Source organism: Terrapene carolina, unplaced genomic scaffold (assembly GCF_002925995.2).
Source record: "Terrapene carolina triunguis isolate 2854851 unplaced genomic scaffold, T_m_triunguis-2.0 Scaffold53, whole genome shotgun sequence".
Classification (NCBI taxonomy): domain Eukaryota; kingdom Metazoa; phylum Chordata; order Testudines; family Emydidae; genus Terrapene; species Terrapene triunguis.
The window spans coordinates 1010097-1034307 of record NW_020664404.1 but is presented as its reverse complement, the minus strand read 5'-3'; the positions used below and the strand labels follow the sequence as shown (position 1 = coordinate 1034307).

Here is a 24211-nt window from a genome sequence, read left to right as displayed (position 1 = left end):
ATCAGCTGCTCCAGAATGAAAGCCTAAAATCTTTCACTCTACGCTGAGCCAAAAGTCCGGCTCGTTAACATTTAACACTCATCGACAATCTAACACATCACAGAGTTAGAATGTACGAAGAGTATTATAAAGTGGGACAGTTTCTAACACGTGGTTATCTCCTTTTCTTCTCCCAAGACTAACAGACACTGAGACAGACAGATGCAATGGGGGGAGGGGGGAGAGAAGAATCAGTGTTTGGCATCTGACGTGAACAACGTATTACACTTGTCTACAACATTCAGTGATTCTACACAACAGGCTTTCGAAAACAGATCATCTCAGGACTTCATGGGAGTGTGAACTTTGGCAAGGAGAGTTAAACTTTCTATGACTTTGGCTTCCTAGGAGAGAAGTCAAGCAGTAGCAAGGGGTTACGGAGATGAATAGAGGATTCTTCGCGACATGACGTGAATACTAACGGAGGCATTTGGATCCCAACTTTGCCAATCGTCAGGGATGGTTGACCCAGAGAATGAGGAACGACCCATTCTGGACCTCGGGCCTAGTGAGAAGTTCAGATCCAGGACTATCTGAATACAGTTAATTCTGGCATGGTTCTAACAGTTTCCCTGACTAGTGTGGATAAAGGGTCTCTGGGGTACCCTGCCCCAAATGCCTGAGAACTGCCCTGCTGCTATTAAAGTGCAGTTCTTCCAGGATGCTTTTCATCTGTAGATCTCAATGCACATGACAGAAAAAAGATCAGTTTCATCATCCCCATTCTATAGACTGGGAAACAGACCTAGAAAAGGGAAGCAGCTAACCCAGGAACAGAACCCTGGTCTCCTGACTCACAGGCCAATGCCCAATCCGCTGGACCTTGCTAAAAAGCCCCACGCAAAGTGCCTCTAGCTAGACTAGATAACACTTCCCATTCCCCCGCAGGAATTAACCTACCAAGGGAACGCAGTGTTAGAACCACCACAACACTGTTTCACCTCTCTCGCCAGCTGGCTGTTAACACACCTTCAATGTTCTATCACATGGACGGCATAGCTGAGCTGTGGGACTTTCCTACTGCTACACTGTTAGAGTAATCCATAAGAAATGACCCTCTTCCATCCATATTGCACTATTAAAGAAGCAGAACAAAGACCAGAGTTATTTCCCATTTAGAAACAATAATAAAATAAAGGATTCTATTTCTCCTCCCGCCCCCATTACATTTTTGTCATTTTAAACAGATTTAACCAACTATTTATGGCAACTGTGAATTGAAACCAGTTTCCTGTCTAGTATCTATTCCTTCCATTGTGCTCACGCTACTCATTTATTGTAGGGCTGCTCGTTAGTGGCGGAGCTGTTGGCACCGGTTTCCCCCCCCACTGCTCTAAAGTAAAGTAACTGAACCACTGGTTTTGGGGGGAAAAGATGTTGTGTAAATGAGAATCAGGCCCCGAGGGCTCATTTCACATTGCTCTCAGCACACAGGAGGCCCAAATGCAGGTGAAGATGTCACTTACACGAAGACCCCTTTACAGGGGAAGTAAGTGAGTCTCGGATCCATTGGAGCTTTACAAAAGTCCTGATCGACAGCCCACTGAAGTCAACGGAAAGACTTACGACCGCTCAACAGGATCAGACATGAGAGGCAAAAAAACAGATGGGCTAAATTCGGAGGATCCGAGTTTGGAAAGAGCTTCCTTTCAAAGGCTCTCCAGTCAGCCCAATCCAAATGTCAAGCCTTAGGATCACAGTTATTGCCATGAGTCCTTCTGGAAGGATTGCAGAGTGACTGATGATTAGGGAGTTAAATAATCCTCAGAGTGTTAGTTTTTTTCTTTTTTTAAAATCCAAATTAATATTTCCTTTCACCCCTCGGAATCTTAACGTCTCCCGAGACCAGAGAGAGGCCTCCGAGATCTCGTGCGCTCCGAGTGGAGATTACCAACCTCACCGTCATTACTGAAAATCACCCTGTACGGTGGGAATCATTTGTTATGGGAGGAAAAGCTTCCCTAGGCCTACAAGTTAGATCTTTTATGGTAAAGAAGTAGATTAAGGCAATGGGCTTATCGAAGATCCATCAGCACCACGTCTCCCTCAGCTATTGTCACATGAGTGCAGCTCTGAAAGAAAGAGGAGAAATGGGAAGGTTATTTAAATATCTTCATCCCTTACATTCTATTGACCCTACTTACATGACCCTCACTGTGGCCTCGAGCATCTCTCAATCAGTGGATTTTATTCTTACACCCCCATTGTACAAATTGGGAATTAAGACACAGGGTACATTAAGCAACAAAGAGTCCTGTGGCACCTTATAGACTAACAGACGTATTGGAGCATAAGCTTTCGTGGGTGAATACCCACTTCGTCAGACGCAACATTAAGTGACTTGCCCAAGGTCCCACAGGGAGTCTATGGCTGAACCAGGACCTGAACCCAGGACTCTCTAGTCCAAATCCAGCGTCCTACCCGTTAAACCATCCCTTCTGCCAGGAATAACTTATACTTCGCACTTAAAGCATTAGTCATCAGTAGACACTGAAGTATTTATAAAATCTGAGGCAGCATTAGCCCCTTCATTTTCTAGCTGGAGAACTGAGATACAGAGAGGGCAAAGTGACTTGTCCAAGGTCAAACAGCAAGTCGTTGGCAGAGCTGGGAGTAGAGCCCAGATGCCCCCAGTCCTATTCTCTGTCCACTGGATCATGACACCTCCATTAGAGGAGGGGCAAGACAATTTTAGAAACAGGAACAAGCCCTATGGATAAATTTGCTCCATGAACAAACATGACGACTCCACCCCGTTAGCAAGACATTCCAAGTTCCCTCTCACCATGTCTTCAGTAGGAATTTAGCCCCATTCTGCAGGTGGGGATGCTGAAGCACAGGGTGGGGAAGCTACTTGCCAGAGGTCACAGCGCCAGACAGTGTGAGACAAACAGAACCCAGGAGTCCGGCCCAACAGCACTGCAATGATTAACCCAGACCAGACTCTCTCATACGTTCTAGGGGGGTGGTCATACATCCCCTTCCTTCCCTGGATTACAGCCCAGCCTTGCAGTATAGCTAGGACATCAGTGATTGATTGAACAAGCCGAATGAGCTGCAGTTCTCAGTGTCCCTTCTCTTCAGGTACTTACGGTGAAGAGAGGTGGATCTTTGCTGTGTGGATGAAAGCCCTTCTGCCGACAGGAAGAGATCTCCTCCAGGCCATGATCTGTCAGCTTGAAGAATCCCGTCCTACAGAGATAAGATGCTTTGAACAACCCGGGCCTCTTAAAAAGATCAGCAGAGCAAATCCCTTTAGGTCAGACCTGTTTTGGTTTCTCATTTTCCTTCTGATGTCATCTTAACAATGCAACCCTCACTGACACCTCCTCCTAGTCACCAAGGGTACGTCTACATTGCATTGTAAACCCAGACTCAGCTCGGAACTCAACCTCCCCTCCGATCCCCACACCAACCTCCCTGACTCTGGTCAGCAAGCACTGGGGACCTGAGTGCTGCTGAGATTCAGGTCCAACCCCTCCTCTTGCAGTGTGGACGCAGCTCAAGCCGCAGACCCAAGTCAGAAGGTTGGCCTAGTGCAGTATGGACGCATTGAGCACGGCTGTAGGACACAGGTCCAGCAACTGTATGCCCAGGTTTACAACGCAGTGTAGATGCTCAAGGGTAGGCTTGGAAACACCGAGTCCACAAGCTTGGGTCCCACAGACCCAGGTTTACAAATGCAGTGCAGACCTACTCCTAGGGGGCTCAGCGGTGCTGCCTGGAGACAGAACCATCCCTGCCCCAAAGAGCTTACGGTCTACACAGACAAAAGAGGAATTCTCTGCATTTTACAGATGGGGAACAAAGGGCCAGCCATATGGGTGAAGGTCAGACAGGGCATGCGTAGCAGAGCTGGGAACGGAACCTACATCTCTGGAATCTCATAATGCGCCCTAACCCCAAGCCAACCCCTCAAGTCCACATGATGATTCTACAATAGTTTCCAACTAGTTCTAGGGAGAGCTTGGGATGGGCTGTTCAGAAGTGTCGAAGCGACTTTAGAGCAAGAGTCCAGGGGACACGTGCACCTAAGGCCTGCTGTACAAATGCCACACAGGGTTTGCACTGGTAGAACTGTCGGGTGGGGGCCCCCACGAGATTTGACTGATACAGTTATAGCAGTACCTAGTGTAGATGCAGTCAGACTAATATGAAGGTTCCTATAACTGCATCCACACAGAGGGCCGTGTTATTTTAACTACACCAGGATAGCTAAAGCAGCAGAGCTTGGGTGTTTAGACAAGGCCTAAGCTGACAAGACTGTCAGCTCTGGAAGGCGTGGACCATCTTTGTACAGCACCTAGCGCAACGGGATCCTGCTCCATGCCTGCAGCTTTTAGGCGCTACCGTAATACACCTAATAAACAACACTTTTGAAAATCCCATCTGCCCAGGAACGACATGCTTGGGAAGCAAACACACTCCCCTACTTACTCGTTGTATTTGGGTGCACACACAATGGCAATGGACTCAGCCAGCATCATCTGATAGGAGCAGTGCGTGTGCAGATCCACGCTGGAAAGAAAAGCTGTTTGCGTAGGGTGAGTCTAAACATGGATACATACAAAGGAAAGGAAAGAGTTAAGAAGCCTGGCTCAGAGATCAAGGCATCCAAAACAGCAGCAATGACTGACAAAGTGGTCACAAAGAGTATAGCAATTTTTATTCCATGACATTGATTAACAGAGCAGTAGCATGCTAAACCTTTACCGTATTTGACAGTCCAAACACGCCTCCCACTCCCAAAACAGCCATTTCAAACTAAGATTCCCCTCTTTGTTTGATACTAAACTGAGAAAGACACAGAAAAGGATGTAGCTGGCTGAAGAAGCCCCGTGTAATCTTGCATCTCAAAGCACACTTAAGTACAGTTATAAGCTATATTATATGCACCCCCCACATAGGAGTCCCTTCACACACTAACGAAATGCAGCCCCTTCTGGGGTGGAACATGTTAGCTGTTTAACACAGTATAGCCACACCAAACAGGACAGGAGGTAAGAAGATTCTAGAATCCAGTCACTGTCACATCCCGGCCTCCTTAGCTGTAACATTTAAAATAATGAAGATCAATTGGCATCGAATGGATTTAATGGGGTTAGATCCCTTCAGATGAGAACAAATCTGCCACAACCCTTCACCCTCCCCTACTGAAAAAGGAAGGTCTCTTTCTGCAGGTCCCTTGGCTCTTTGAGAGGGGAAGCTAGTGCCTAGGGAGACAACCTGGCTAGCATCTTGCAGTTGCCAGTGTTTGCAAGGCAGCTGCCACATTGGAAACCGCGTTCCGCAGCATGAAATGTTTTGCTTGGCGTTTGGCACCACTCCGAAGGCTGAGTCTGGCCTGGGAACCAGGCCAGCTCTGGAGGCAGTAGAGGAATCTGGAGCTGCCTCGCCATGTGGTGGGGGGTCTGGAAGAGGAGCTGAGGAAAGCACCATCCCGGGGAACCGCTGGGGGGTTAAGCAGAGGCACCTGGCTCAGAGCTGGAGCTTCAGAAGGGGAGTTTAGTATCTGGGACAATGGCTCCGTTGTTGAGGCAAAATACCCGAGACGTCTGTGTAGCTCTCAAGTTGCATAAGCAATACACTTTTCCTCTTGAGCGCTCCCAGGGCAGGGGGCTGGGAGAATGGGGTCACAAGACCCTTCCTCATCTCCCAAAGCCCCATACTGAACAGGCCAGCTTTCCTAGGTTGAGGATGACTGGAGCTCCCTGCAGCAAACGCCAGCGCTGCTCTCTGCTCTGATGGAGGTGGCATGTAATACCAAACAGAAGTTATAGAACCTGCTGCTTAGGCTTGCAGGGGGAAAAGCTTCCACTCAAGATCCTTATGTTCAAGGGGGCAGTATCGATGTTCCCAATTGGGGGGGAAGGAGGGAGGAGAAAGAGAAGGGAAAGAACTTGCCCAAGATTTTGTTTCTATGCACAGCCAGTTTGGGAAGCTCTGCACGCAAAGATCATTGCAATATAATGACTTAAAGAGGGTTTAGAATCATAGAATATCAGGGTTGGAAGGGACCTCAGGAGGTCCAACCCCCTGCTCAAAGCAGGACCAATCCCCAACTAAATCATCCCAGCCAGGGCTTTGTCAAGCCTGACCTTAAAAACCTCTAAGGAAGGAGATTCCACCACCTCCCTAGATAACCCATTCCAGTGCCATACTGGATCAGACTACCTAGCCCAGAATCTCACCTCCAGCAGTGGCCAGCACTAGCTGCATCAGAAGAAGAAATCCCATACAGGACACTTTACCTATCCCCTTAAACCGGCTTTCCAGGGTATTTGCTAGGAGTTTTAAGGTCGGGCCTGCAGGCTCAGGGAAGCACTTACGTGGATCCAGCCCAGAGTGATGAGGCTGTCCTGATCCTGAATCAGGAAGAGCTCCTCCTCGTTCTCCGTGTTGCAATAATCGGGGCCTCCGTGTTGTTTGGGGACAATGACGTGCGTTATCGTGAATTCGTTCCTCAGCTGGAAGATAGCAGGGAGAGGGTGGTTACAAAGAGGACAGTGATCAATTGTTCTCCGTGTCCACAGAAGGCAGGACAAGAAGTAATGAGCTTAATCTGCAGTAAGGGAGATTTAGGTTAGATATCAGGAAAAACTGTCTAACTCTAAGAGCTCTGGAACAGGCTTCCAAGGGAGGCTGTGGAATCCCCATCATTGGAGTTTTTGGAAAACAGATTGGACAAATCACTGTCAGGGATGGTCTAGGTTGACTTGGTCCTGCCTCAGCGCAAGGGGCTGGTCTAGACAGCCTCTCAAGATCCCTTCCAGCCCGACATGGTCTGATCCCACAAGGCAGTCTATGGTGGACAGAGCAACGCATCAGAGCATTAGCAAGTTTTAGTGCGGCTGTATACGCTGCATTGACTACACAAGGCCCCAGTCCTGAGCCCAGAACCGAGGCCAAGGTGTCCTCTTACCACAGGATGCTAGACAACCAGAAAGCTTTGGGATGTACATTATTTAAAAAAAGCTTAAGGTCATATACCAACAGAACACTTCTACACTACGCCGGCCGAAGTTATGAACGGGATGATGAAATGGGTTCAACAAAGGGCTGGACCCGATGACCCAAGAAGTCCCTGCCACTCCTAGGTCCCCAGGAAATCTTGTAATGATGAGGTTAGCAATTTGACTCTAACCCACATGAGTCATGACTGGACGTTACTACCCTCTGACGGCAGCTCAGTGACTTATTGGGTGGGTCTGAGTCCCCAGCAGAAAACTGCCCATTTCACTACTTCGATTGTAAGCCCCTTGGGGCAGGGACCATTGTTTTGGTCGGTGTTTGTACAGCACCTAGCACAATGGGGTCCTGGGCCATGTCTGGGGCTCCTGGGTGCTCTCATAGTATAAATAATTAAAAAAACCATCCCCAGCTGCCAATGATTAATAATGTTAAAATACTTCACTGTTACACAGCACTTTGAGAGGAAGAATTTATCACCGGCAGGGGAGGGGGAGAGCTGGGAGCACTGGGGAGAAGCTGCTATAATTAGGAAGCCTTTTGGGGGAAAAGAAGCCAGTAGATGTTTAGCCGTGGGGAAGGACGGCTATCAAGGTGGACAGAGTTTAAACACCCAACAGGACTTCAAAGGATGGACCTGATCACCAACCAAACAAGGTGCCCAATCGTGCAATCAGATCCCAGCAGATGGACCCCAGTCGATTTCAAGGACACCTGTCCGCATGCAATCCCATTCTGCGTGAGATTGGGGCCCACGATGCAATTGCGGAAGGCGAGCAGCGGAGCACAAATACCCATCAAGACAAGGCTCGTGAAGGTGGAATGAACATAAAGCCACAGCCTGCACTGTTCGGGTCTTTAAAGAGTCAACAGGGCCAACTTAAGGTCACATGCAATGATGATTTAAAGGCAATGTAGGATCCGACTTTAGAGTCGGAGTCAATGCAGGATATCGCAACAAAGGTTGTTGTTTTTTTAAGGAGATCAAGGGGCCAAAGGGGAACCTAAGGCAAAGATATTGACATGGCTTTATCCAGAATGTCACCTTACCAGTTTCCCACACAGGATTCCACATGTCTCCACACCCCGGGCAGTGTTAGCATCTGCTACCTGGAGGAACTTATGGCAGAGCACCTTGGGGATGATGACATGGCGAAGGCCCTCTGTCATTACGTCTGTGGGGACAGGAAAGGTAGATGTGAATACAAGGCAAGATTTGCTGCAATATGCATCAGGAAATCAGGAAAAGGTCAATACCTAAAGGGGTAGGGGAAATCATTTCAGCCCAAACAACTCAGGGCTGAGGTTTAAAAATCAATAAGCTAGGTACACAAATAGCTGCTCATCATATTCCTAACGAGTACATGAAATCACTGGTGTTACTTAGCTCTTATATAGCACTTTTCATGCATAGATCTCAAAAGGCTTTATGGAGATGGGGAAACCGAGGCACAGAGAGGGGAAGGGGCCTTCCTAAAGAGACATAGGTTAGCGATGGAGCCAGGAGTAGAATCTGCAGGAGTTCGGACTCCCAGTCCAGTGCTCTATCCGTTGGACCATGCTTCCCAAATTGTGTGTGTAAATCCAGTAATTGTGCAAGTGCAAAAGCGAGGATGCAAAACTGAACTGAATCAGGAAGTGAAATGGACCAGCCCGTTTTCCCTCTCTCTAGCCGGGTAAAATACCAAGAGCATTAAGTGGAGAAAGGAAGTTTGATTTAAAAGAAACCATGCTCCATTGTTGCGACCAAAAGGCTGAGTAACACAAGGCAATAGCATGTTGGGCCCAACTATGATCTCACACTAGCGGGACTCCATCGATTTCAGCAGAGTTCCTGCACCCATGTGAGTGGTCAAAATCAGGCTCGTTAATATCCCCCCTCTCCCCCATCTTGACAGCATCCCTTTAGAGACCAGAAATGCTTTCAGATGGGTATTGACATTTTTAGGGCATGTGTGGAGGGAAAAGCCATAGGGAGACAATCAAATGGCAAATCAGCAAGGACTTAGCTCCGAATTTTGATCTCTGATTAGTCACTCCGGTGCGTATGTAAGAGGAGAATCCAGCCCTTGATCTGAATCTGACAAGGGACTGAATCCTGCAAAGAGCTGAAAACTGATCCCCATCCTGCAAGGCACGTAAGCACGTGCTTAGCTTTAAGCAGGAGAACAGTCCGATTGAACAGCTGTGTTGAATCAGGACCAGAGCGCTCAGCAATCTTCAGGTTCAAATGCCTACTCCTCTTAAAGGGGAAGGAGCTATTTATGGATACTCCAGAGATACTCTCTTGGTCAGTGCAAGCACTCACCACCCATACAGTTAGGGTGGAAGCCGTTCTCCCTGCAGGGATGAGGAGGGCTAGAAATAAAGCTGAAGGGTTTCTAATACGTTATGTGTGTGCGTTCTCGCATAGGACACTTGAGACTGACGCTATTTATGACACCTCTATTAGCATCCAGCCTAGGTTCAGGCACCAGTGTCACTAACGGGTTAATTCCAAAAGGTACTAACTGTTTTCCGGATTCCCCAAAGCTCCAGGTTTCAGAGATCTGTCCACGACAGGCAGTTTTGGTAGCACTGTCCCTACCACTGGGCTTGCAGGTGGAACAGGAGATGCAGGAAGCTTTGGGGTTAAGTCAGTTGGGGGCTTTTCCACGCCTGGTATCAGGGGTCCCCCCTGAGACTCAGGACCTAGCTCTGGCTTCCCGAATTCCTGCAGGATTCTCAGACGCTCTTTCTCCAGCTCCTTGCGCCGGATCAGCTCCTCGAAGGCATTAAATTGCTCCTGCTCTGCCTGTTGCTGCTTCATCTGGGCAACCCTTTGCCTCTCCTCCTCCAGCTGCTGCTGCAGAGCCAGATTACGTGCAAACTCCTCCTCCTCCTTCTTCTGCAATGGGAAATGTGTAGGGACAACAGACAGGAGGTCACTGGGGCTTGTGGTACAAACGGGTAAACTGAGCTGGGAACAAGCCTAGGCATTGTCAATCCCTTAGACTATCCCTTCCCCAGGAGGAATCCTTTGCAGATTAGCTTCCCTTCAACATGACCTGCCAAAACACATCCTCACACAGGAAGGGGCTGCAAAGGGCAACCAACCAGATCACATGTTAAACAAGTGGAAGACCACTGCCGCTTTGGCCCATGGACCCCAACGGGCTCCCACATACAGCACCAAGCTCGTTCGGACCCCATTGTCTGGAGCGTGTCTGAACCGAGTGGTTTAGGTCCGAGCCTGCGGATCAGACAAACAAGGAGGCCGGGGTGGAACAGACAGGGTAACAAAAATAGGATGCGTGCAATTCTTAATAGCAGTCATGTCGTGCCACCTGTCCTCAGCTGGCAGTTTTCTGTCTGCATCACAGCAGAGGGGAGGTCTGAGGAACGACCTGCAGGAGGAGAAGGTGACTGGCTTTATGGACTCAGACTGGGAGTCTTTCCTCCCTGCCTGGCCGTTACGCAGGGAGGAAAGCACAAAGGTGATTTGGGAAGAAGCAGGAGACCCGTCTAGGACAAGGCAGCAGCGACACGCTCAAGAAGTTAGCTCCCAGCAGTGTGCAATACGAGGCTGCAATGCTACATTGCAGAATCCAGCTACCCAGTCTGCAGGTTCAAAGACCCTGGATATCAGTTTCCTTTGCAGCTGCCGGTTTTATTTGTGACGCTGACGTTTCACCTCGCACCATTACTCACCTTTCGCTCACTGTATTCCACATACTCTTTGGTGTATCGCTTTAGCAGCTCCTTCTTCAGCTCCTCGGCTCTGGGGAATGCAACTTCTTTGAGTTTCTGGAGGGAGAGGGAATAAGTACGATGTCAAGACAGCAAGACCAGATGGGAATCTAGGGTCAGCAAGCCCACAGCACCAAGACAAAGTAAACTCAGCTCCCATACTTACTGCAGTAAGAGGTATTAGGAGAGGTTAAGCCACAAACCGGCAGGGGGCTGGGATACGGACGGCTACAGCAGAGAAGCAGGAGTCAGAGAAAGGAGCACTCAACCCAGAGAGAAACAAAGAAATGGTGCTGCAGCATCCTGCTGGTGCATCCGCACGCGGCACCAGTGGGACACATTGATCACATACTGACGTATCAAGGGCGTAAGGTCCGCATTTCCCACCCCCTCCCTGGCTGCTGGGCTGGGAGATGGTGTTCCATGCTGCCTGGCACCCATGGACGCTGCGAGAGCCAGCGACACACTCAGGCATTTACCCAGACGTGCACATCTGCAGCCCTGAAGAGCTGCACGAGGTTTGGGGGAAAACAGGCTCACAATTAGAGGGTCTCTACCCAGATGCGCCACAATCTGAGCACAAGACCGGCACTCAGAAAGTCCCGTGTCCTAATCCCTGGCCCTCACGGAGACTTGTCATTTGGGGCCCTATTTTGAGTGGTGCTAAATGGTCTGAATTCAACAAGGGCTGCACGCAATGATAACTGACTCGCCGCCCCTTCCCCTCCACCCCAGAGCCAAACCTTTGGAGCATCTGTGCTCAAGACTCAGCGAGCCAAGCTTGTCTGTTCTGAAGCCTGTGTCCACAACACCCCCAATGCCCACATGCAGGATAGGGAGGTGAACACGCAAGTTGGCCTGTGCGAACGGTGCATTTCACGTACTGCCGTAAGAATATGGCCCAATGAATACCATGGAGAGTAGATGATAGCAATCCAAGGACCAAAACACTGGAAGACCTAGGCTGAATATTAGGGAAAGATACTTTCTAACAAGACCTGCCCTACTGGGAATGGTCTCCCACGGGATGGGGTGGAAGCCCCATTACTTCAGAGAGCGAGTAGTAGATAGGACAATACCACAGACAGTGTAGCAATAGGGAACAGGGCTGGAAGCCTGGCCGATAGAGGAGAACGGGAGGAAGAGGTACCTGAACTACCATGAGGCACCGTGGCAGCATTTCCAAATTGGAATTTCAGTTTTTGGCTTTTCTATATTCAAGTTTTTGACCAAAAAAACGACAATTTTCCACAGGAACTCCCACCCCATTTTCCTGACCAGCTCCAATAGAGAACAACCCCGCAATGGCAGGATGACAGACCACACGACACACCAGGTCCTATTCTAGTGCCAACATCTATTATTTTAATGTTGTCTAATAGAAATTATTGAGAGAGAAAGAGACTCTTGGTAACACCATTGAGAGCTGTGACAACTTACCTTCACTGTGTCTTTCTTCTCAGGGAGGATGGCGGTTTTGTAATCGCGATGCTTCGGCAGCTTCTCTATAAACAGCCTGCAAACGCAGAGCAGAAAGATTGCGTTTCCAAACGGTGGCTGCAAGATGCAGGAAGAGATGGAAGACTACAGTCGTTCTAAGCTGGGTTTCTTGCACCCCAGCACAGATGTGCTCTGCGTTCCCACTTGCAGTGCCCAATGCTTACATCCACTACTATGCTGTGCTTGTGCGTTCCTCATCAATAGCAACTTCCAAAGATTAACCTCCTCCCAGGCTCTTTGGGATAGAGACTGTCTTTGTACAGCACCTGGAACACTTAATTATTTGTAATATTAAAGTGTCCAGGAGTTCCAGTCATGGACCAGGACCCAACTGTTCCTGGTGATGTACAAACACTCCTAGTCATTCCACAATAACAATTTCCATTAAATGATGATAATGGATAACAACAACAACTTCCATTAAAACAAATTCAAACTGGAGTAAAATTGAATAGACCCAGAATACAGACTATTCACGATGGCCCCAACTCAGAGTGATACTTAAGCACAACAGTTGAAGCATGACAGTTGTTCCATTAAAGTCAGCGAGGTTACTCACATACCTTAGAATCTCGCTAACTCAGGGCCTGCAGAAGGGAAATGAAACCATTTGCGCAGTAGCTGGGGAATCAGCTAATTTCCCCCATTCATGACTTAAATAAAAGTGAGCATCTGAGTTGAGAACCAGGAAGAGACAGAGGGAATGAACAGAACAATTATTGACTGATCCATCCCCTGCTGTCCAGTCCAGGCTTCTAGCAGTCAGAGGCTTAGGGACACCCATAGCATGGGATTGTATCCCTGACTATCTTGGCTAATAGCCATGGATGGACCTATCCTCCATGAACTTATCTAATTCTTTTTGGAACCAGTTATACTTTTGGCCTTCACAACATCCCCTGGCAATGAATTCCACAGGTTGACTGTGTGTTGTATGAAGTACTAGTTTTAAACCTGCTGCCTATTGATTTCATTCAGTGACACCTGGTTCTTGTGTTATGTGAAGGAGTAAATAACACCTCCCTATTTACTTTCTCCACACCAGTCATGATTTTATAGACCTCAATCATATCTTCCCCCCCCACCCATTGTCATCTCTTTTCCAAGCTGAACAATCCCAGTCTTTTTAATTTCTCCTCATATGGAAGCTTTTCCATTCCCCTAATCATTTCTGTTGCTCTTTTCTGTACCTTTCCCATTTTTGGAGATGGGGCAACCAGAACTGGATGCAGAATTCCAGAGGTGGGTGTACCATGAATTTATATAGCAGCATTACATATTTTCTGCCTTATTATCTATCCTTTTCCTAATGGTTCCTAACACTGTTAGCATTTTTGACTGGCACTGCACACGGAGCAGATGTTTTCGGAGTCATCATGGATAGTTCTCCAATATCTCTTTCTTGAGTCGTAACAGCCAATTTAGACCCCATCACTGTGTATGTGTAGTTGGGATTATGTTTTCCAATGTGCATTACTTTGCATTTATCAATATTGAATTTCATCTGCCATTTCGTTACCCAGTTTTGTGCGATCTCTTTGCAGCTCCTCGCAGTCAGATTTGGTCTGAAATTATCTTGAGTAATTTTGCGTCATTTGCAAACTTTGCCACCTCACCCCCTTTCCAGATCATTTATGAATATGTCGAACAACACTGGTCCCAGTCCCCTAATGCCTAGGGGGACCCCGCTATTTACCTCTCTCCATTGTGGAACCTGACCATTTATTCCTACTCTTTGTTGCCTATCTTTTAACTAGTTACTGGCTCATGAGAGGACCTTCTCTCTTACCCCAGTGGGATAAGAGCACCTACTCACAGGGCATATTAATGCTTACACGGCACATAGAGGAGAAGCGCTATATAGAAGTTAAAACTGGAGCCAAAAATAGTCAAAGGATCCAGAGGACTATTCATGACAGTCCTGCTCCAGCAAGGTACTTACTCACATGCCTAGACTTCAGGCTAAGCAGCTATAAATGCCAACTATGATGTATCTGCTACAAGGCACTTTTGGCTGTGTAACAATCTCCCAGCGTGGCATCTGCTCCAGTGTCTGAACTGGACTTTCAGCCACCCTCCCAGCTAACCAGCTAGGAGCAGCAATGGTGACTGGCAGATACCCAGTGGAGGGAAGAGGGACAGAAAGGACTAAGCAGTAGCCCAAGGAAGAGTGGTACAAGGAAACAATCAGACCATACCTGACCCAGTTAGAGTTAGAGCTCGCACAGTGATCGCAAAGATGAGCAAAGGGATGGAGTGCAAGCAAAGGCTGAGGGAACTATGTTTAGTTTGGAAAAGAGGAGATTAAGGGGGGGGGATATGAGAGAGGTCTTCAGACACTTGAAAGGCTGCCGTAGAAAAGACGGAGAAAAGTTGTTCTCTTGTCACCCAAGGCAGGACAAGAGGCGACGGGTTCAAACTACAGCAGAGCAGATTTAGATTAAATCTCAGGAAAAAACTTCCTAACTGTAAGAACAGTAGGACAATGGAACAGACGCCGAGGGAGGTTGCGGTAACTTCTCCACTGGAGGATTCCAAAGGAGGCTGGATAGTTTAGACACAACAAATCCTGCATCTTGGCGGGGGGTTAGACTACCTGACCCTTACGGTTCCTTCTCACCCTCAGAGTCTATGACCATGGAGTTTATATTGGAGAGCGCATTAAATAGCATGAAAAACATTCCACACGCTGATTGGTGTTCCCTGCTGACCTGCTGCTCCCTGCACACAGCTGCGAAGCAGGCGACGCGACCCTTGGATCATTGCAAACCACTTTCAAGGCCGGAGAGGAGGGAGAGTCATTCGGATGGGGCAGGAACAGGAGCTGCACATCTGGGGTGTGGGGAGAAGGCTGGGTTTCAGCACATGCTCCAAAGCGGGATTCCGCAGATGAGGAAAAGCCACATGGCAGACCCGACATGATCATTAAGGAAAGACAGAAAACCCAGGTACCATGAAATCAATCAGATCAGAGAACAGCGACACGAAATAAACCCATCCGTGTGTTACAAAAGTCTCTGTTTACGCACCCCTTACTCACAGGAGTAACTCCTTACTTGTGGGCGTAAAGGGCACATCTACCCCGCAGAAATACCTGTGGCCAGCAAGTCTCACAGCCTTGGTCTGCAGGCTGAGGCTTGTGCTTCGGTGCTAAAACTAGCCATGTAGATGTTCTGGCGTGGGCTCTGAAAACCAGACCCCAAGGTCCAGCCACGCAGGAACATCTACACAGCTACTTTCAGTGCCACAACGTAAGCCTGAGTCTGGAGAGACGGGCTCGGAGACTCGCTGCTGCGGGGATTTGGTTTTTTGCTGCGTAGGCACCTGATGGGGCTACAGGCATGGGTGGGCGAGTGCTGCGGGATCAGCTTTCAACAACCGCTTTGCCCCGAAAGGGTGAAGCCACCACTTGGCTCCGGGGCAACTTTTGCAGACGCACAAATCGGGAGCAATAGATCCAGAGGCCTGGCAATGGGACACAGAGGGTTTCCCTCCCTCTCCCTCGCCAGGCCAACCGGGACTCAAAATCCCTGATCATCTCATGGCTTTTCACTGGCTTGTGTGGAGCTGGTGACCTCAGTCCATCTGCCGGCCGGCAGGTGCCCCTAGAACATAAGTCACCTCCCGATTGGCTTCTTGCATTGGCAGGCTCAGCCGAGAGGCCAAGAACTGAATGTACCAAGGAAGAGACAACTCTGCTTGAGATCAGGGGGCCCAGTCAGCCCCATGCCCCTCCAGCCAGCTAGGCTGGGAGCACCAGATGCAGTGGCAAGGTGGGAGCACGCCCTTATCTGGATCCAACTGAGCAGATCTATGCCCAGGCAAAGCTCCACTGAAGCTAATGCATGGATCCCATTGTAGGATCAGGACCTTAAGGTTCCATAGAACTTGTGGATTCTAACTGCAAGACTCTGTATCAGACACGGACACAGAGCTGCACCTGTTAGCATTGGCTGTCTCCCTCTAGGGGCGCCGCAAGATGAACTCTGGAAATAAAAATACGATCCACCACTGCCTGAGCTACCGAACCCGGCCTATTAGCATAGCGACAGCAGCAGCAGCCTGTCATCCAGCCACTGGGGGTGGATAAATAGCCCCACTGTGTTAGCATGAGTTACACATGGTTAAACATCAAAGTTAGGACAATCAAGAGTTAAAGCTCCTACAGCTGAAACCCAAAGCCAATCACAAGCCCCTCCCCCTCAACTCTATTTAAGCTCAGTGTGATGAGGGACTCCTCCCCACCATGCAAAAACAGACCTGGGAGAAGGCTGGATGCTGCAGATCTGTTGGAGGATTTAACAGACCCAATGCTGCAGGAGAGTTCTTTACAGCCCAAGGTCTTGGGGAGAGCATGCAAGACAGCAAGTCTGCGCACCCCACCCCCATGGCACTGTGCCGTGCCCGCTAAGGGAACAAAGTAGCCCTGAAAATATTGGATATTTCATGGTCAGGCTGCTTACAGCCCTGATCCTTGGCTGTGGAGAGGGGAAGTGCCTGATCCTGTGACTGCTCTGTGCTGGGGCAGTCCCCTAACGAGGTAAAAAAAACTCTGCTCTAGCTTATGCCAGTTGCCAAAGGCAGCCAGGGACTTGCTGGGACCCAGGATGTCAGCCCACGCTGCTTTCCCATTAACACGCCCCCGGCTGCAGGAAGCATCACGGCTGTATGCCCCACTGGAGGCATCACGTACGCTGGAACAAGCTTCGTCCAGCTGCCTAAGGAGGGCTCAGGGCAGTTTGGGGCCAGAGATGTACTTGTGTAATTAGAGAAATCAAGTCAGGCCAATGCATAACACACTGCTGTGCGGTACCTGGCTACAGCACATAGCCACACCCGCACACACCCTGTTTGTTATGGGACAAACTCTGCTCGCCCAACCAAGCCAATTCAGGGTAACAACCACTGACGTGCCTTTGGCGTTACACTGATGGAACAGGGGAGTCTGGCCCTATAGCTGGAAAGGGGCGAGCAGGGAAGATTCATAGTGTACAAGGCCAGAAGGGACCATTATGATCCTTTACTCTGTGCATTACACAGGCCAGAGAACGTCACCTTGTGATTATTCCATCAAGCCCACAACACCTGCTTGGGCTAGAACAGATCTTTTCACAGTCTTGTTCTAAACCTTTGAGGGATGGCAAATCCACCACAACTAGGTACATTGTTCCAATAGTTAATTACTCTCACCGTTACAAACGTGCACCTTATTGTTAGTCTGAATGCATCTAGCTTCAGCCTCCAACCCGGATCTCGTTCTGCCTTTGTCTGCTGGATTAGATGACAGAGAAGCAAATGCAGAGGGCTAGATTCGGGCCTCCTTCATAGTGACGCAAGTCCAGAGTAACTCCACTGAACTCAATGGAGCCATTTCAGATTAGCGCCGAAGTAGGTGACACCAATTCTGGCCCAGAAGAACTAAATAAAATATCCTGCCGAGTAAATCAAATCTAGGTAGAATGAAAGGCTAATTTCAATTCACCAGCATTAGGGACAGCAAAGTGCCGGGACCCGTCCAGACTACATAGTTTCCAGGGAAATGTACATGCCACGGCTCCTGGAGAGGGAACTCACCACCATCTGTTGCCATTATCATGGAGAGGCGATTAGAACATTTGTTTAGCTAAAGGAGCTTTATGCAGCAGCGTGCGAGGAACGGAGCTGGAAAGATTCCACTTGGTTTTACACTTACCAGCCTCCCACAGAGCCCAGAGCAATGTCCATAAAAGCCCAGGAAGTGGCAGGGGGGAAGGGAGGCTGGAGTCCAAGCTAATCAGAGAAAAATGTATTGAATTTAACAAGGTTGGGTGAGGAAAAAACTGTACAGGCGCCCTGGAAAAGCAAGTGCCAGCAGGACACTGAATGGCATTGTGGGCCACCATCATACTTTGGGGAGTGGGCCCTCTTTTTTTAAGTTCCTGATTAGATTCAGGGAAAGTGCATAAAATAAATTGAAGCTGGAGTTTGCAAATGAGCCTAAGGGAGTGTGATGTTCATTGGGACTCAGGCATCTAACTCCCTTAGGCACCTGTGAGAATCCCAACGTTAATGCATTAAAAAGAGAGCAGCCTACACAGTTCAACCTTCTACAGTTTGAGATCCCAGACTGACAGAACGCAAAAGCCAAGCAGGGCCTCGCTGGGTTAGCAATTAGATGAGAGATCGCTAAGAAAAAGCCACAGCTCTGCAGGAGTAGGTGAGGGCAATTCACAGCTAGGTCCCAGACGGTGCTGAGCGCCCATGAAGATGGGTGGGCGTCGATAATGGCCTCTCAGGATCAAGCACTTAACACACGCCCATACTGAACCAGTGTCCTCAGTGCAGCCTTTCAAATGAGCCTCTGACCCTTGGTAAAAATCCCAGGCACTCCAAGAAGGTATTATTCACAGCCTGGGGCTAAGCAGCTGTCAGGTTTCACCCCAGGGGTGGGTGCATTTCAGTGCTGGATAAAGCAATCACCCAACATAGTTACATTTGGAAACCTCCATGGCATGACACTCTATAGAGATATGACCATTGCCCCTACGTACAGCCGGGCAGCAAGAGAGGAGCTGGTGATGTCTCAACGTGGGGACAAGGAAGAGTCTCTCCCTGCCAATCCAGAGCAGAGAATAAGGATCACAATGTACCAGATTCAAAACAGGGTTGCAAAGACCACCCTGAGGAGACACCGTTGTGCTTCACACCATACGGCTGCAGTGCAGAGCATAGGCGCCGACTCCGTGGGTGCTCTGGGGCTGGAGCACCCAGGGGGAAAAATTGGTGGGTGTGGAGCACCCACCGGCAGCTCCCCGCCCCGCCCCAGTTCACCTCCGCTCCGCCTCGTCCCCTGAGCGGGCTGCCGCGTCCTGCTTCTCCCCCCTTCCTCCCAGCGCTTGCGCCGTGAAACAGCTGATTCGCGCAAGCCTGGGAGGGAGGAGGGAGGAGGAGGAATGTGGCGCGCTTGGGGAAGAGGCGGGGCCAGGGCGGGGATTTGGGGAGGGATCCAATGGGGCAGGGAGGGGGCGGACGCGAGCACCCACCGGCGCCAACAAAAGTTGGCACCTGTGGTGCAGAGGACAGTCTTTATAGGTCAGAGGCATAATCAAGTCTAACCTGTGACTTTAAAGGGAGCATTTTACATTTTAACCCTGTAACAGGCTGACAGCCTTTGCCAGACATGCTCTGCCTTATTAGCAGGCGTTGAAAGGGGGAAATGGGTTCACTGAGGCAGAGGACTCATGATCCCCACCTCAATATAAGGGAGAAGGGATCTTGCATGTGGGCTGAGCAGTCCTGAAGGAGGAACTGGAGCAGCAGGCAAGCCAGGGAAGTTGTTTGAGCCAAACTTTCTGATTGTTAATTTCTTTGCCAACAAAAGCAAACCTCAGGAAGTGGTAAACCAACTGTATGCCATGTGTGGACTGTTTCAGAACAGATTGGGAAAGGCCCCTGCTCCCAGCCTCTTACAAAATGCTGCAGTCACCTGGCAGCAGGAGGAGCAAAGACTGACAGTACCAGCTGGCCAGAGGCCTCAACAGCAGAACATTTAGTGATTGAGTGATGAGGAGAGGGCATTTCCCAGTTTGCCTGGGACAGCAATAAACCTTGGCCCCCAACACAGCTAAGGTTGTGCTGGTGCACCAGGGAGAGCTATGCCAGCAGTCAGAGAAAAGAGGTAAGTTAAGATCTTGAGTGCTATTCACCCTGCAATCCAACGAAGGAAGCCCCAACATCCAGCCCTGTCCCAAAGCCCAGACCACAAGATCTGTTGCTGGTTTCTACCCATTGGCCAGTAAATGCCAGGTCAGAGGAGAATGCACACCCAAGGAGGATGAGAATGAGAAGAGCATTAAGCTGGGCAGGGCAGCAGGAGAGAACTGCTCTAGGGTAAGGGGGTCTTGTCAGAGATAGGGGCCTGGCATTGCGTGAGGAGGAGGAAGCAGCTGGGAGTGGCAAAGAGGAAGAGAGATAAAGCGTCCATATCCCTGTTCAGTTCTTTAAGGGTTAACTCAAGCTTCCCAACACTAGAGAGAACGTTTCTAGCGTGGATGGTTTGGGGGTGTTGGACTTTAAAGCTGACCCCTTGGTCTAGCCATTCAATGGTAGCAATACTTGGCACCTATGTAGTGCTTTTCATTCATTGTGAAGAGGCGGGTAAGGGTCATCATCCCCATTTTACAGATGGGGAAACTGAAGCACAGAGCAAGGATGCGACTTGCCCAACAGAACAGACCCCAGCTCTCCTGACTCCTAGTCACTCCTGGATCGTAACGTATGGTGCATGACATCCAAAATAAGACAACAGCCCCAAAGAGCTTACAGTAAGTTATCCTCATGCAAAGCAAAGGAGCCCTTACGTGATATACTTGTTGTACAGTATGAAGGCGCGCTCAATGTTGCCTTCCTCAGAATAAATTGTCGCCATGCGGATGATTTCGAGCCCAGAACGGTAATATCGCCGTGGCGGGACATCCTCATTCACCTCCACAGAGCTCCCCATCTGGATCAGCCTCCTGACTCGCTCCTCCGGAAGGAGGCTGACATCCGTGTGGTCAGGCATGAGGGCCAACGGGCTGGAGAGAATGAACACAATGCATGGAAATAGACATTATCCCGGTATAGTCTCTACATCCAAATTTATCAGGGACATATCCTCACCGGGACATAAGGGAGGTGGAAGTGGCTTTCCTAGGAAAGGGGATATAGGGTTTGGGCTGAGCAGTCCTGTGGGAGGAACCCTAGGAGAAGCCAAGCTCTCGTCAGAGCTTCACTTTTCAGATACATGCATTTTTGATTTGGGGGCAGAAATTCATTCGTGATTACCTGAGCCCCAATTACCCAGATTCAAGTTTTCAGGGGAGATCAGACTCAGCCTGAATCTCACCACTGTCCACCACTGGCTGTTTTGCAAGACGCCCCTTTAAACAAGCATTTCCCCGTAAACAATGGTGTCTCAAGACACTTGAGGAAGAATCAGTCACCTACCCCCACTCGCTGTAAGAAACTAGGTTATGGCGTGTCTGCTACACGTAGGGTGACCAGATGTCCCGATTTTATAGGGACAGTCCTGATTTTTGGGTCTTTTTCTTATATAGGCTTCTATTACCCCCTCACCCCCGTCCCCATTTTTCATATTTGCTGTCTGGTCACCCTAGCTACAGGTAAGTGATACATTCTCATACAGTGTTCTGATTCCATGGCAATGGCTGCCACAGAATATATGATAACTAAATAAAAGCAAGAATCCGCAGAATCTCCCTCTAACAACCAGAAAGCACAGTACCCCATCCAACCCCCCCTGGCTCCTGCAAACACCCTCTTCACCCTAGCAATGCCAGATTCTACCTTCTCCTCCCATCAGGGCCCCTTCAAACACGTTCCCGAGTGACCATCCACCTCCTTTCTGGTTCCCAATGATAATTTCAGGAGCCTGAGGCAGGCTGCAGGCAGAAAGCACTGCAGAGGGTTCAGGAAGCACCGCAGAATGGAACGCTTTCACACAAGAATCCTTACCGTCCTGTTGATGGAGACCGGCCTCTCTGCTCCCAGACGGGTGCTAGCCACCTGAACTCCTAAAAGCAGACAGTTTCCAAGTATCACCCACTGGGAACTAGACAGTTTATGGGTTAAACCTTCAGTGAAATCATAGTGCTGGATCTGTAACATCCTGTAAATCCCACAGCAACGTGACTGCCACCAATCATCACTGCATTATGATTTCTTGCATCCTCCCACTAAACAAGGGGAAAGGTCTTGATCAGATACAACAGGGACCTGGGGATGTGAAGGGCTACAGGCAAAAGAAGTATCATTTCCAGCTTTACTTTCATGCAAGAGCCCCTTTCGAAGGTCTCAAATCCTGCAGTTCTTCATCCTCACTCTGCCAATATGCCTAGTGAACTCAATGGGAATTTTTCCTAAACAAGGGCTGTAGGATTTGGCCCTTAACAAACATCATATACGCTGTTCATCTTATAAACATAAGACAGTGGAATCCACTTTCATGACCTAAGGCTGCACAGTGCTGAGCTCCATCACACAAGAACAAGGGGAACCACTGTTCAGGAGCAGAGTTGAACTCCGTCCCGCCCCTGCTCAGCGCCTGCAGAACCAGGCTTATAGTGAAATCATTTCTCCCACATATTTGCTCTGGGGGTCAAATTCCAATCTGCACCTCGCAATCCACTGATTATTCAGGGCTTTCATCCAACTTTACTATAAAGGGAGTTTCAGCTCACTAGAAGCCCACTTCCCTGTATAGACGAATACGCCTTTACAGCAGCAAGCGCTTGTATACTTGCCAGTACATAACATATTACCTTCCCCTCCACTTAACTACAACTCTGGAGCCATTCAGCAAGCCACCACTAACAGAGAGCGTGGTGTTTAGGTAGCCCAATAAGACACAGCTTGCTCACCACAGGCATAAGAGACAGGACAGGGACAGCCTTCGGGACAAGCACCCACGTTTTGGGGGCAGAGTCGCCACCTGTCCTGGTTTTCCCAGGATCATCCCCTTTTTTGAGGCAGCCGCCCTGGGAAACCTGAAAGGTGCTCAGCACACACTGCCCGCCGGCCAGCGTGGGGGGTATGGATGGGGGGCTATGGATCACCCAGGCTACCCCAGTGTTGTCTTTTGGTGGCAGCCCTGTTTGGGGGCCCAGCAGCTCTCAGACTCGCCCACGCCCCAGGGTAGGGGCCGCCCGCCCCCGCAAGTCAGCTGTCAGCACGATTAGGGGGCAGGGGCCCCTGAGGGCTCAGCAAAGGCCCCGTCCGTCGCAAGGTGGCCGGTCCCATCTCCTGGGCAATGGGAACAGGGCGAGGGGTCTCACACCTCCCACAGCCCCAGAGATGGGGCGGGGCCGGGGTCTGCTCAGCGCCCCTCCCCCAGGGACAACCTCACCCCGGAGCCCCCCGCCGCGGACAGGGCCTGACCTGCAGCTCGATGGGCCAAGGGTCCTCTCAGCCCAAAGGAGGGGGGTGCGGCGCCAGCTGCCCATCACCAGCTCCACTTCCGGGTAGCTGGGCTTCCCTCAGCCTCGATCTGGGCTACGGGCCACGCCCCTTCTGAATAAACTCTATTCTGGCCTGGCGTGGGCGGGCCAGCCTCGCTCTCAACAGCCAACCAGACGGCTTCTCCGCATCCGGGTCTTCTCACTGAGCCGCCGATATCCGGTTTGGCGTCTCTGCCTTTTAGCCTCTCGACAACCTTTATTGGCCGGTCCGGGAACAATGGGGGGGAGGGGCGTGGCAGCGGCCGGAAGTCCTGGGAGGCGGCCATCTTGGTATAGGCATGGGGACAGGAAGTGAAATCATGCCTGTTATGAGACCGGGGGGGGGGGGTAAGAGAGGGGAGTAGCCTCTTAAAGGGGCCGCGACCTGTCAGGGGCATAAGGTGGGGTGTATTAGGGGCTTAGCCCTGCCTGGACAGAGGCTGCCCTCCTTGTGCCCCCCCTGACTGCAACAACGTCACAGCTCCCCTGATAGCTCAGGCAGCAGCAGGGGCTGGTGTCCTTGTTGCCAAAGACCTGGTGTTTAATTCCAGCCACCCAGGGCCATGTACAAGGGCAAGGTCTAAACCACGTGCCCAAGCCAGGCTCTCCATGCTGCATGACACATGTTGAAAGAGTACCTCTTAGCACCATATTCGGTACATAAAAGGACTTTGTCCCATCGTTCAACAAAACATCCTACCCAAGAGACCTGCAAATGCATACTTGATTTGTACCATAAATGCCATTCTTTGCTTGAGTGGGCACTATATGTCACACTGGGTTAAAGCTCATGAGCCAAGTGTATTCCTTACAAAAATGTTTTATTTTGTATCATTCTCTCACAACAATCCCAGCTGTCCTGCACAGTAAACTCCGAACACCAACATCCTGCACAAAAATCATGAGGCCTGAGCTAGCTGCTTAACTCCTTCCATCCAATGATCTTAAAGTAATGTTACAAAGATGTGTGTGGGGAAATACCCCAGTTTTACAGATAA

The 24211-nt window shown here is 49.7% G+C and overlaps 1 protein-coding gene across 3 annotated transcripts; it reads right to left on the bottom strand.

The window, feature by feature from the left end:
* On the bottom strand, nt 1–23237 carry STAMBP (STAM binding protein). 3 transcript variants are annotated; one of them, XM_024211542.3, is made up of 11 exons: nt 23155–23237; nt 21733–21791; nt 20577–20792; nt 12178–12253; nt 10699–10794; nt 9520–9895; nt 8059–8183; nt 6369–6506; nt 4477–4589; nt 3132–3231; nt 1–2111 (listed from the first exon to the last, which is right to left on the bottom strand). In XM_024211542.3, the coding sequence occupies exons 3-11, from the start codon at nt 20777–20779 to the stop codon at nt 2055–2057; spliced, it is 1284 nt and encodes a 427-aa protein (XP_024067310.1). In that variant the 5' UTR covers nt 20780–20792; nt 21733–21791; nt 23155–23237; the 3' UTR covers nt 1–2054. The 3 variants fall into 3 exon arrangements, with proteins under 3 accessions (XP_024067310.1, XP_024067319.1, XP_029769005.1); XM_024211551.3 differs by having other exon boundaries at nt 21733–21953; nt 23155–23199; XM_029913145.1 differs by lacking the exon at nt 23155–23237 and having other exon boundaries at nt 21733–22096.
* Nucleotides 23238–24211: the final 974 nt, after the last annotated feature.

Bases quoted from the DNA above. Each gene is read 5' to 3' on its own strand.
- STAMBP (XM_024211542.3), bottom strand. From the start codon at position 20,779: ATGCCTGACCACACGGATGTCAGCCTCCTTCCGGAGGAGCGAGTCAGG. The intron at 9,896-10,698 runs GTGAGTAATGGT...TTCCCATTGCAG, and splicing joins TGGAATACAGTGAGCGAAAG to AAGAAGGAGGAGGAGGAGTT. The intron at 6,507-8,058 runs GTAAGGTGACAT...GCTATCTTCCAG, and splicing joins GAATCCTGTGTGGGAAACTG to CTGAGGAACGAATTCACGAT.